Source organism: Hyaloscypha bicolor (assembly GCF_002865645.1).
Source record: "Hyaloscypha bicolor E unplaced genomic scaffold K444scaffold_182, whole genome shotgun sequence".
In the NCBI taxonomy this organism is placed as follows: domain Eukaryota; kingdom Fungi; phylum Ascomycota; class Leotiomycetes; order Helotiales; family Hyaloscyphaceae; genus Hyaloscypha; species Hyaloscypha bicolor.
Window position 1 is genome coordinate 1,957,507 of NW_020194684.1, and position 14,167 is coordinate 1,971,673.

Consider the following 14,167-nt stretch of genomic DNA (forward strand, 5'->3'; position numbering starts at 1 on the left):
GCGGTTGATGCGATGCGAGTGAGTCGAGAAAGACGTTTGGGGAGCTGGGGTTTTTTGAGGAGTCTGTGAGGGAGGTGCTAGGGCAGTGGGTGGAGTTGAAGGAGAAGGAGGAAAGAGGGGACTAAGGGTGACTTGCCCCTTTTTGATCATACGAGATGGTGCTTCTCCGATTATCCCTTGACCTTCTTGGGTAAGATGTAAAATCCAACGTGTATTGCTTTGGTCTGGGCCTTTCTAAATAACTCAAAGGGCGGGGACTCCTCTGAGGTAGAGAGGAAAAGAAAGTGGATGTAGTTTAGGGCATAAGTCAACGCCAATCAACGCCAAGCCGCCGCCCGGCCCTATATATAGTCTTCACAATCTGACCCTCCCACCATTCAGCTCCTCCCAATCCTGTCTCCGGAACTCCACGTAGGTTCCATTCTTCAGCCAGTATAGCTCATCCTGGCCCGTCTTGTCGGGATTGACGCCTTGTGATCTCACGACGTGCTTCTGTTGCTTGAGTGTCCCCGTGATCTCCATATTCTTGGTGAGCCTCAGGAATAGTGGGACTGCGAATCGCGGAAGTTTAGCATGAGCATGCTTGGCCAAGTCATGTAATAACCTGTCGCTAGGCTCTTCTGCTAGAACGATGGCTACACAGCCTGCTCTGCCATCATGGTGTGGCAGCTCCACGCCGTAAACGTTTGCTTCGTGGACTGCGGCATGATTCCCAAGTGCTTCCGAGACTTCACTCGTGCTGACATTCTCAGACTTCCATCGGAACGTGTCGCCGATACGGTCGCTGAAGTACGTCCTCCCTTGACTGTCCCAAGATACCATATCCCCAGTCCGGAAGTATGCGTCGCCTTTCTCGAAGACATTCCTCATGATTTTCCCTTCCGTCGAGTCTTTGTTATTGAAATACCCCTGGAACTTCAACTCGATCTGATCAGCATCCAGTTTGTACAACAGCTCGCCCGTCTCTCCACGTGGAACCTTCTTGCAAAATCCCGTCTTTGGATCTCGATATGGCGTCTCGGTCGCCCAGTCAAGTTCGACGATCCCAACTGCGGCATTCATCAGCAGTCCCGCAAAAAAACCGTTCCGTCCGATGGCGCCCTTGGAGAAGTCGTTCCGACTGAAGTTCCAAGTGGCAGATGATCCTTCTGTTGCCGAGTAGAACTCCGCAATGCCCTCAATTCCGAACCGTTCTTTGAAGCGGTTCCAGATATCGGGTCGTAGACCATTGCCAAAGGCAACTCGGACATCATTCTTCTGGTCTAGATTCTCTCCTGTCGCAGGATCGATTTGAGGCGGTGCGGCGAGCAGGTATCGGCAAGTCTCCCCAACGTACTGAATTACCGTAGCTTTGCTGTCTCGGCATTCTTGCCAGAATGTCTTGGTCGAGAATTTCTTGCCTAAGGAGAAGGTGGCTCCCAGAATGAGCACATTACAGAAGCCCAGAACGGAGGCCGAGGAGTGATATAGAGGCATGCACTGTGTTCAGTCAGACTGGTAATTGAATTTTGAAGTAAACCAACCGTGTAGAAGACGTCCCGTTTGGTCATGCCCATCCAGGTCGGGACGAGCCCTGATGCAACCAATATCTTCTTCCAACTGACGATTGCTCCTTTTGGAAGCCCTGTGGTACCACTTGTATAAATTAGGATTCCCATATTATGCGACTTGTCATCCGTTCGAACATCATCTGGTTCCCGGATACCTTCGGTCGAGACAGCCTCGGCCTCTAATTTTGGATCGAATATCTCGAATTGAACATTGGGAAGTTCATCTTGAACTTCTTGAGTGATGTTGTCCTTGATATTAAGATCCACCAGTACAACCGAAGTAGTCGAAACTTTGATGCAATGTGCCAATGCCTTTCCAGTCAGATTGTAGTTGATGAACGCTGGCTTCGCACCAATCGCCCACAGACCCAGCCAGATAAAGATGAATTTCTCGGAATTGACAAAGTCCATGGCAATGATATCTTTCGGCTTGATGTTGTATCTTGTCTTCATCCATGTTCCGTACTTGAGAGCCGTCTGATAAACCTCCTTGTATGTCCATTGTCGGCCCTCGAAGATGAGGAGAATGGTATTTGCATGTTTACCCAGCGCATGCTCCTCGAGTTTGTAGAAGACATTCAATCGATCCCTCTTCTCTTTGAGTGCAGTCGTAAATTGGGAATATATTCCGTTACCGAGCCATGCCCAATCGTAGGAGAGACCTGTTCTGGCATCGAGGTAGGCAAGTGAAGCAAGGGCAGCTGGAGCTGCAAATGCCAACGGAACTGCAGCCACTGATGTTAGGTTGGAACATTGGGATCTTAGGTGGAACCGACCAGGCATGATAAAATAGAGCTGGGGCGCTATCATTGGAGACGAGCGCTGCTCGCCTCTGGATTCGAGATACAAGCTGTCAAGGAGATAGAGAGACTTCGCACTGGATGATGAAGCGCGCGAGAGATCAAGATAAAAGATGAAGATAAGGGAACGAGAGCAAGCATATTTGATTGAATATGGCGGAAAGTTAACATCTTTGAGCTGGTGCTATATACCACATACGTTACCTGGCGCCCTCGACCTCAGCCCGCCGCGCTGGACTTGGGCAAAATACCGAGGCATCAATGCTTGCGGCCGTGTTTCGAGAGCTCCCCCGCATCTGGGCCGAGTCGCCGAGTCTTTCACCCGTCCAGACGCCACAGATGGTGTCGCATCGAAGTATTGACACAGTGATCGAAGTGAAGTGTATGAGGGTGAATTCAGAATTCCTCCGTCGATATTTCATTGTTAAGGTTAGAACAGGCTTGGTTCCGAAGCCGATAACATCACGTGACCTAGAAGGGTTCACACGCCAACCGCCCAAGCCAAAGTTCAATCTCAATATTAATCTCTCAGTTATTAACATAATTTTATAATTTTTCATTTTTGGCTAAAAATATAGATTCTTCAATTGAATCTTGATTTTTTAAAGTAAAAAATATTATTAAATATTAATAATAAAACTAAGTTCTTAATTATATTTTAAGAATTTTAAAGCTATATAATTTTTTTTATTAAAAAGAAGTCCTTTTATAAATGTTCCTATAATTGAGAGACATACTATTAGTAAGTATTATAAACGGTGAGAGAAAAATTCTTTGTCGCTTGGGCGGAAAGTGGGTTTGGGTGGTTGGTGAACCCTTCTGGCGGGACAAGAGAAGCGATCAAGAAACAGTTGAGCAGCTGAACAACTCCAATCATGAAGCTGCCACTATGCAGTGCTACATTGGGAAGACTCCTCTGGTTCCACTCAGTTCCTTCAGACACCGCGATTGAGCGGCTCACCAATAATAGAACGCATTCTAGATGGAGTGCGGCACGGCGCCCAGACACGCATCCTGCCTGCAGTTGGATTGCCTCCCCCAACAAAGCATCCGAGGCTCCCATGTCAGCACGCTTCCATTCTCAACTCACTTTTTCAATGCTTTCTTAATCTTCAAATATTCGCATGGCAAGAGCTGTAGTGACCGAGGATTATTATTCTATTCTGGGAGTCTCTCAATCTGCGACGTTGGCTGTTATCAGAGAAGCCTACAAGAAGTGCGCCCTGAAGTACCACCCAGATAAGAATTTGGACAATGGCGAAGATACAACAGCTGCTTTCCAGCTTGTCGGGTTAGCTTGGGAGACTTTGAAGGATGCGACGAAGCGCGCGCAGTACGACGGAGAGGTTTATGTGAGGCTGCCAAAGCCAAAGAGGAAGCGAGGGAAAGATACCGAGGTTGAGGCTGAGGCTGCTCGCGCCAGAAGGAGAAGGGAAGAAGTTGATCGCGATGCGAGGGCTCGGTGGTCTGCTACTGAATCGAGTCAATCGACCGGTGAAGGACAAGCCCAATTTGAGGAAGAAGCTGCACGCTGTGAGATGGCTCGACAATGGCAGGCCAGCGCTCGAGAGGATTACCTATCTCGACTTCAACAATGGACTGACTTTCGGAAAGGACACTTACAAGCTGTCCTTGAATGTCAGCAACTGATTGAGAAGCATCAATCGAATTTGGATATTCAGAACAAGGAGGATGAGGAAGAGGTCGCTCGGAAAATCCAAGATGCAATCGAGCGGTCCAGATCGTCAGGCCTCAAAATCGAAAACCATAACGCCACCCTTTCGAAATTGCTCGAAGCTAGACGGATATACACCGCTCGACTAATTAAGTCCATTGACGATGCCCGAAAAAAACTTAATGAATTACTGCTTGTGCTGGAGAATGACAGACGACGGTACGAGAGCAAAGAAAACAGGGTCCGAGAACAGAGAGTCCGAGAGGCCTTGGAGATCCTCGGTCCTCGCGATTTGCATCCTCCGTTGTTCAGCATCATCGACAGACGTGGACAGGCAATCAACAACTGGAAAGCTCTTTCCAGGGTCAAATGTGCCACCAATTTCCGCACCTCGTTTGAGCCATCGGAAGGCCCATGGCACCAACCTGGAGACTTGTGGGAACGTGTCGTGGGTGAGCATATCTGCGGCAGATGCGATCGACGTGCCTTTCATATTATCCCAGAGTGTGGACTGGCGAAGTGCCTCTGTGGAATGATTGCGTGCACAAGTTGCTTCTGAGATCTCCAGCTTTTGAGAGAATATGCAGAGTTCATCACAAGCACCGATTCCCAGGGTAAAGAGTCGATATTCGCGCTCGACTTTGATTCAAACGGGAGGCCGAGAGGCTTTTGGAAAGGCAAATCGGACTATTTTGGATTTGGTTGCGAGTATGATGGATGAATGTCTAGTGCGGCGTTGGCGTGTTAAGGACAGTTTCCCGAAGGAGATTACGTGTCTGAAGCACTTTGACGGGAGCTTTTCTCCTCCAAAGATAACAGCATTTATGTTATGACTAGAAGAATCAAGGTTGGGAATCAAGGATCACTCTGTTCTGTTGTCTCCCCGACACAGCCTCGTCCAGCCTCGTCCTCCGCATCGGCGTTTGAAAGTTCCGTGCTCATCCCAAAATACTGACATCTGGCAAGAGTTGCTTTCAATCACGAACAACTCCACGATGTCAGCCTCGTCACAAGCTCCAATAGCTTTTGAACCTGGTGCCCATGCTGATGGTAAAGACGCGAAGAAAAGCGAAGATGTGCCAGCCAACGCGGTGAGCGCCACGCCCAAGAAAAAAGAGCCACCTCCTGAATCGCCAGAGAGCATTCGACAGCGGAGCTATGTGGTTCTGTCCTTCTGGGCCATCATATTAATAATCGGGCTGCCAATATGGTGGAAAACAACAGCAATATACAGGGCGAGGTTACCGTTGGATCAAATGATGGATTGGGCTGACGGAAGAGTACATCTCCTCTCCTCAGCATGGAGCTCTAAGCTAACTGCTCCAGGCCTGCCGACCAGTATTTCCCCTCCGAATATCGATAGAAGCAGACTCTTTACAAGACCATGAAGCGCAGCATCTTCTGCGAACGACCCAACATGCGCTGGACGACTTGAACGATTTTTCAGCGCATCATTTGCGCTTAGAACTCTCTCCCTCCAATGCGTCAACAGCCGCGACTGGACTGTCCACCGGAGGCGTAGAGAATGAGGAATTGGCATTGGTGATAAGACTTCTGCCAGGCACGACAACAAAAGCGGATCTACAATCATATGCCCCCATACTAGACATTTATTACACCCCGAACCAAATCCCATCAAGCTCCTCCTCATCCTCCTCGCTGGGCAACTATATCGCGAACAGACTGCGAGGAATGTTTGCAGAAGAGCAAGCAATGATTTCATACCTCCTATCTACCAGCTCCGCACCTCCGGAACGAAGTCCCAAAGCATTGGCGCCAGAGGTCGCCGAGTCCCTAGCGAAATGGACAACGCGATCAATGAAGTACTCCCGAACATACCACCTCACATTCTCACTCTTCACGCCTACCGCCACCCCATCGTCATGGGACATCGCATCAGCGCTGGAAGAACACCTGAAGCCATTGCTAGAAAGCTTCTCCTCAATCTCGAACTTCACAATCGACACCCAAGTCCAACTCTATGCCACACCAGGGGTAAGCGGCAACGTCCTCAAGAAAGAAGACCTCAGCGGCTTCATAAACGCCGCAGAATGGCCCCTCAGTCCCAGCATCGGCGGCGCGCCAACCATCAACTTCATCATATATGTTGGAGATATGGAAGTCGAAGGCGGCGGGAAGGGCTGGCTGATCCCACAATGGGGAGGCGTGGTCATCCAATCCGATATCTCTGATCTCCGACCTGCTATGCTGATCTTCTCCAACCAATTAATGTCATTACTTGGAGCGCCGGAATCAGGATCCCTTCCCCTGCGTCTGATGACGTTAGTTCGTGTTCGGAGCGCAGGCTTGCTCCTCAAAGCAAGCGGGACGATGGGCAGTCTAGCGCGATTAACGCTCGCGTTGCCGAGTATTAGTATCCCTCGAAGTGTGGCGGATGGGGTTTATACGACTATTGAGCATTTGAGGAAAGCCTGTGATGGGCTGGGAGGACAGGAAGCCCTTGAGAATGCGAGGATCGCAGAGGAAGCTGCGGAGAAGGCGTTCTTTGAGAAGAGTATGGTGGGGCAAGTATACTTCCCCGATGAGCATAAGCTGGCTGTTTATATGCCGCTCCTGGGGCCAGTCGGCGTCCCGCTAGTGATGACGGTGTTGAAGGAGGTTAGGGCGTGGAGGAAACGGAGGAGGGGGAGTAGGTAGTTTGTCAATTTATCGCCATGTCTGTTCGTTGATTGCCACATGCAGTGTTTGTTGTTTCGGCTTACATTTCATATGCCATGAGTAAGTGCAGATTCTGCGGAAGTGTTCGTTCACTAGTCGCGCGAGGGCGTATTATACAGACTCGCTGCGTAACTCATCACTTTTGTGATTTTCTAAAGCGAATCTGGTCTGGGTTCAACCAGCAAGCGCACACCCACTCTCTCTTACTTCACACATCCTATTTTGTCTTTAGTTGAGCCGACTCCTAGAATAGACTTTGCAGGAGGCACCGCACCACTCACCCACAGGGCCCATTTACGCACGCCACTTGAAAAGACGGGGAAGTTTTGGATTGCTAGCGTATTGGACTAGACAAAGCGGGTGACCGTGGACTCCCCCCGGAGTTTGTAAGCTGTGTGATCGGAAGGGACAGGGTAGCCTCTGGCGTAAAAGCTCGCCATGACATTTTGATATTCCTGTGAAGGCAGATCGCGTTTAGTAGGCCGGCGCATAATTCTCGCGCCTGAGGAGTGCGGTTCTCCCTACAAAGTCTAATTTAGAATCAGCCGAACTGAAGTCTCTATCATCGGCTTTGTTCTTCTCCTCTCAGGTCACTCGTACGTCCCGGGACACTGGATGGAAATCACGTGCGATTTCTGCATCAGGACTAGCGTGAGTCGTGCTTCCATGCATGCCAATATCCGCTCTATTGCTCTCCTCCATCACTTCACTTTCACTTCTTTATATTATCGTACGTTTGGACCACCCTTAAGCGGTTGGCTCTCGGGGCTCCTGGAAAAAAACTGGTCACGTGAGGAACACCAGAATCGCCCCCTTCTAGGGAATCGCGCATCGGAACGCGATTACGTCTAAATCCTTAGAGCTTAGCTTAGGATTATAGAGAGAATACTCGAGTACCTTTCTCTATATTTTAGTAGTTCTGAGATACGAGGGGCTTTTATTATAATTTTTTAAAGCTCGGGGGAAAATCTAAAGCTAGCGGTTCCATAGAAGGTACTAAGAAAAGAAACCCTAACCTTATATTACTCTCCTCTCTTTCTTCTCTTTATTACTATGGATCCTCCCCGCTTTTATACTTCCTATAGGCAAAACCGGCCTGCTTCTGACTTTATTACAGAGCGGGCTAAGCCATATAAAACTTGCTCTTACTATCGAGTTTATATCCTTTCCCTTTTCTGGCTTAATTAACTAGTTAATAGGCCCGAAATACTACTAATTATACCTAGCGGCGCCCTGCCTTGCAAGAACTTGATCCGAATACCCTCCCTACCTCCCGGCAATAATAACGGTCAATTACGGACGTTTCTGCGGACGAGCTAGCCCCATAGCGCTAGTAACGGATCCGTTAACCGTCCGTTACGGCCCCAGTTTATATTATAAAGAACCCTCCTACTAACCTACCTACTATACGGCCTCCTGTCTTCCTCTCCTGCTTCTGGCCAGTTCCCGTATATATAACTAGTCCGCTTACGGATTACTATATAGCTTATAAAGCCCTTTATTTTGGCTATATAAATAATTACTTTAAGGCCTATTATAAGAAGGGTAATATAATACTTCCTCTAATCCGCAAGCCTTCTTTATATCTTTCTTACCTTTTTATAGGTAATAACCTGTTTTACTAAGCCTTCTAGATAAATATCCGGATATATAATTATACTTTTGCCTTTATATTAATTAGCTATAAAAAAGATACCCGGATTAATTTCTTTTATAGAATCTAGTACTTTTAGATCTATAGTAAGCTCTTTTATTTCTAAGGCCTATTATAGCCCGTTTTATATATTAAATTCTTCTTTATATAGCTCTTCTTTTATAATCTACTTTTTATAACTAATATATAAGCTACTAACTTTCCTTATTTAGATTATATAGTTCTTTTATAGCTTATAAATATATTTACGGATTATAATCCGTTTATTATGATTTATAAGATAGCCTATAAGTATCTTATAAGCTAGTAAATCAATTTCCGGATCTTATTTAACTCATAAATATATTTAATTCTTAAGTTAGATACTAATTATTATTATAAGAATCTTCTAATAAATAACGAGGTTATAGCTCTTATTCCGGATAAGTATATAAATATAAGCTATTATAATCTAGTATTTATAGTCTATAAGGCAGGCTATAAGTATTTATAAATATATATAATTAATATTATATATATAATATATATACTATTTTACTATATCTTACTTTTCTTATATAATAACCCGGGCTAGTATTATAGTTTATAATTATAGGACTATAATAGAACCTATTAGTAAATATAGCTAAAATAATAGGTTTTTTACTAGTATTACTTCTATATTTATCTAGTTTTTTCCTTATTCTTTTATATTAGTTATTTCTTTTAATAATATATTATTAATATATATATTATCTATAAAACTACTTTATTTAACTAGCTTTATTTATATTAGTAAAATATTTATATAGATATTTATATAGATATATATATAGGACTTATAAATACTCTAATTTATAAGAATATCTATATAAATAATATTAGTTATTACTTTATTTTTCTATTAAACTTTATAAATAGTAATTACTTTATATAATAGCTCTTTTAAGACTTAATAGCTATTATATAATACTTTAGTAAGCCAAGCTTTTTTATTACCTTTATAACTAATCTATACTAGCCTAAGATTATAGATTATCTTTTAAATAAGTAATAAGCTATTAACTATCCGGATTTCCTTTACTAGATCTTTATATTAAAGATAAAAGAACTATTTACAAATCTAAAGAATTACCTTTTCGAACTATATATAGGCCATATATATATAATTAAGTACTAGAAATATAATCTCTTATATATATACCTGTTCTTATTTCTTAGGAAAGAAGCCGTTTTCTTAATTCCCGATTTAGTTAATAAAATTATTTATATCGAGCTCCTAGACTTATTATAGGATCCTATAGGCAAACTTATAATTATAATAATTAGTTAGATATCTTATAGACTATATAGCCTCGAAAATAATCCGAAAGTCTTATATATAGTTTATAAGATACCTATAATTCCGTTTATATACTAGAAGAGATTCCCTAAGATATTTATAGCTATAATAATTATTTATAAAAATAAATATCCCGAATACTAATACTAGAATAATAGCTATATATTTATAGTCTATAAACCAGGCTTTCTAAGCCAGGAAATTATTTATAATAATTACTAGGTTATTTTATATAACTCGTATCTTTTCTAGAAATTCCGTTCTTATATTAATATTAAGGTTTATATTTCCGTATAAGTAATTAAATATATTTATAAGTATATCTATAAAAAAATAGATTATATAACTATTATAGTCTTAGGAATAAATAATAAGATTACCTAATACTTTTAAGCTTAATATATAGGCCCTATAGAAGCTTTCTAGTACCTGTTTAAATACCTAATATATTAGGAGTTCTTTCTAGTCTAGTATTTAGTAATTTATTTCTCTAGATAATATATAGTCTATTTTATAAATAATCTCTTACCCGAGTAAATTACGGACCAGACCGCAAATACTTATTTAATCTTAATAGCTTTTTTTAAGTATAATATAATATATAAAAATAGCTACTAGTACCTTTATTACAAGTTTCTATAGTATTTTATATAAGTTACCAAGATCCGGATATAGAAGTCCTATAAGTAAGAGTATAATATTAGCTATATTTACTACTATAGCCCGGTTTTTAAATAAGCGGTTCTATTTATAGCTCTTACTAATAGTTATATATAGTTTATAGTTCTTTAATAAACTTTACTTAATTAAGGGTATTTATTATCCTATATACTATATTACCTGTATTATTTATAGCTTAGTAAAAAATAATTAGGAATAGTTCTAGTACTTTAATAAAATAATTTGGTTAATAACTAGCTATAATTTATAAATATTCTTTTTTATAAATATTTACTAGTAATTAATTACAGATATATAAATAATCTGAGACTAGTATAAGAAATATTTCTATAATAACTTGGCCTATAAGCTTATCTATAATTTATTAATTAACTTCCTATTATCCTTAGTTAATTCTTACTATAATTATAGCCTTTTCTTATTCGATCTTAGCCTTATAAATCTCTAGTAAATACTTACAAATATTACCCTGCCTAAGAATACTTTTAACTAGACTATAAGCTACTATATAGCTAATTTACGGGTTAATTATATTTATAAGATATTACTAGTAATTATAATATAAGCCTAGCTAAATATAAACTAGTATTTTTACTTTTAGATAATTATAATAGTAATTATAAATAATTTATAAATTATTTACTTTTACTTATAAGGCCCTAGTAATACTAGTAAGATATTTCTTTATAAGACCTTTTATTATTATTATTATAGCCAAGATAAGGTAATCCTATATATAATATTAATAAATATTATAGCTCTTCTTTTCCCGGATAAATATATATCTTATTTCTAGTTCCGGATTTTATTTGAACTTAATAAGTTATTTATAAGTATAATTACTAAAATAAGCTAGTTCGGGGCTCTTTTATATTCTATAGACCTAATTATCTAAAATGAGATATTTATATAGTATAAGTATTACTTTAAGATAATATACTAGCTAATAGTTAATTTATAATTAGTTATAGATAATATTTTCTTTAGAGAAATATCTATAATTCTCGGGAGGAACTTTGCTTAGATCTTACTAATAATTCTATATGATTTGCGGGCTAATATAATATAGGCCTATTTATAATAGATATAAATCTGGCTATAGCTTTATTAGTTATTATTACGGATTAATATATAGGTTTATAATAATCTATCTAAACAGGATTTTATAAACTAGATTAGTAATTTACTATATAACCTGTCTTTAAATAAGCAGATTATACTCCTGCCTTTTATTTTATATATCTAGTTAGTTATAAATCTAATTAATTATATCTATTCCCGAAAGTAACTCTTATAGGCCCTATATAATTACCGGGCCTTTAGTAGACAAGTAATCCTATTAACCCTAAATAATATAGTCTATAAGCTTAACTAAATAATCCTAGATATATTTCCTAGCCAGGAATGAATATATTTTATAGTAGATTTAGCTAATATAAATAAGGCAGATCCTGAAATTATAGAATTATCTCTAGAGATCTTATAAAGTATTTATTTACTAGATCTACTTCTTTCTAAGCTATAATTTAAGATTAGTATACTCGTAATATTCTTACAAAATCTCTATTTATAAAAAGGGCTTTATAACGGGTTATAAATATTAATATATAGCTTTAGGAGATTCTTAATTCAGGTATAACTATTAGGTAATAACTTTAATAGCTAGTTACAAATGATTTCACGGATTAAGCTCTAGTTTATAGATTAGTAACTATTTTTTATACTTTTTTATAAATAGTTTCTACTTACTTTATTCTTTATAATAACTATTAATAAGTTATAAGGCTAGTTATTTAAGGTAATAAGAATAAATTTATAATTACCGGTTTTTTCTTATAGCCAGTTCTATATAGTAGCCTTATAAATAATTTTATAAGCAGGGCTTTATATTCTTTTATTCTCTAATATAAACCATATAAGTAATATAGTATATCCAGAAATATTATAAGGTCTTACTTAGCTTTTAATTTACTTATAGTTAACTTTATATACTTACAGGCTATTTTTCTTTTTATACTATTTATAAAGGGTCTATAAAGAGTTTATACTAGCCTTTATTATATTCCAATCCTATTCGGGACGAGTTTAGGGCAAAATTATTAATTAGTAGCCTTATATAAGCTCCGGAGCCAATTAATAATTTTAGTAAAGCGGCCCTAAACTTATTTATCTTATATTTTTACTATTTTCCGAAGAAAACTAATACTATTATATAAATGCATCTATACGAGAATACCAAAACTTTAGCCTGCTCTATAGTTTAGGCTTTACTTTATAGGCTTTATAGACTCCTTTTTATAGGCTTTATAGGCTCCTTTTTATAGGCTTTATAGGCTCCATTTTATAGGCTTTACGGGCTCTATAAGCTCTATAGACTTTACAGGTTATATAGGTTCTATAGGCTCCCTTTTATAAGGTTTATAGGCTAATTTATAGGCTTTACAGGCTCTGCAGGCTCCCAATAGACACCCTCCCTTTAAACCGGCTATACTACTCCGGGTATAAGTCCTTTCGCCTAATTATAAGCTTCCCTTTTTACGAGAACGGATATTGACTTTATACTTGCAAAATCTGCTTTATATAAAAGTATAACTAATACCATAAAGCTATGGGCAAGTTTATATAAGAAAGGCATAACCGGCAGATCTTACGGGCAAAGAAAGTAAAGCTACGGGTACAAAAGCGTGGGATATAGGATCCTGTAAACTTGGAGAAGGCACTAGTAAAAGGAGAAGTCTAAAGGAAATAAAGGAAATTCCAGGCTCAATTATAAGATAATAAATAGGAATAGGATAAAGAGAAGAAATAATAGGAGATAGAATAAGAGAGGAAATAGGAAGAGAACGATCCGGTAAAAGCTTGCAAATAGTAAGTAGCAGGGCTAATATATAGCAGTTTACGGACGAGTATAATAGGGGAAAGCGGGAGCAGGAGCGGGAGCAAGAGTAAGAGCAGGAGCAGGAACGGGAGCAAGAGCAAGAGGAAGCGTAGTACTAGCTTATAACTAGCCAATATTTGAAGATATAAAGGAAGGGGCTTGCGGATAAAGAGAAAGAACTTGCGGACAAAGAGAAATCTATAAATAATTAGGAGAGACTTGCAAACGAAGAGATATTAATAAATCAATTTGGGACAAGCTAACCCGTAAGTAGGAAACCCTATCCGTAAATACTTACTAACCTTTCTCTTAGAATACTACTCTAGTTATAATCAAAAACGCCCCCTTTCTGAATTTGGATAATTCTTTATATACTCTATATGCCGAAAACGGAAGCAAAAGTCAAATCATTAATGTGGTATTCAAAGAAAGAAGCAAGCAAGAATATCGAGACTTGAAAATAAGCCTATGAGAGACGAGCTTCAAAGACATATACAAGTACGTACTAGGAAATCGGGCGAGCAGGAGCTTAGGGAGGCAAGGGCTATAAAACGCTATAGATATCTTATAAAAGACAATAGAAAACAGCCTTTAGAAGTCAATAATTATTTAAATAAAAGCCTTTAAAAGACTATACGCTTATATGTCACATTAGTACGAGCTTGCGAGTGCAATGTGGCTATATTTTAAAAAAAAAAGGAGAGGGGGTTAAGTAAGAGAGAGAGCTTAATAAGTAAAAGTAAGGCTTAAAAGGGCCTATAAAAGGGGAGGGAGAGCTTTGCAAGTATAATTAAGGAGTATAGTAATTTATAAAAATAGAGAGAGAGCTTTATCTAATTAATCTCGAATCGAGATCAGGGCAAAATTAAAACTGGCCCCGGAGCTTGCGTAGGGCCGCCAGGTTTTAATTTTAGCGAAGCGGCCCAGAT

At 39.4% G+C, this 14,167-nt stretch overlaps 3 protein-coding genes across 3 annotated transcripts; 2 read left to right on the forward strand and 1 right to left on the reverse strand.

The window, feature by feature from the left end:
* Positions 1-252: 252 nt before the first annotated feature.
* On the reverse strand, positions 253-2,455 carry K444DRAFT_228056 (AMP-binding enzyme). Its single transcript, XM_024871202.1, has 3 exons — positions 2,327-2,455; positions 1,524-2,275; positions 253-1,479 (listed from the first exon to the last, which is right to left on the reverse strand). Exons 1-3 carry the CDS (start codon positions 2,358-2,360, stop codon positions 355-357), a joined length of 1,911 nt encoding a protein of 636 aa, XP_024728153.1. The 5' UTR covers positions 2,361-2,455; the 3' UTR covers positions 253-354.
* A 751-nt stretch (positions 2,456-3,206) lies between these two features.
* Positions 3,207-4,826, forward strand: K444DRAFT_620392 (DnaJ-domain-containing protein). Its single transcript, XM_024881698.1, has one exon. It carries the CDS (start codon positions 3,475-3,477, stop codon positions 4,582-4,584), a length of 1,110 nt encoding a protein of 369 aa, XP_024728154.1. The 5' UTR covers positions 3,207-3,474; the 3' UTR covers positions 4,585-4,826.
* A 166-nt stretch (positions 4,827-4,992) lies between these two features.
* Positions 4,993-6,770, forward strand: K444DRAFT_601534 (uncharacterized protein). Its single transcript, XM_024878682.1, has 2 exons — positions 4,993-5,305; positions 5,352-6,770. Exons 1-2 carry the CDS (start codon positions 5,021-5,023, stop codon positions 6,681-6,683), a joined length of 1,617 nt encoding a protein of 538 aa, XP_024728155.1. The 5' UTR covers positions 4,993-5,020; the 3' UTR covers positions 6,684-6,770.
* Positions 6,771-14,167: the final 7,397 nt, after the last annotated feature.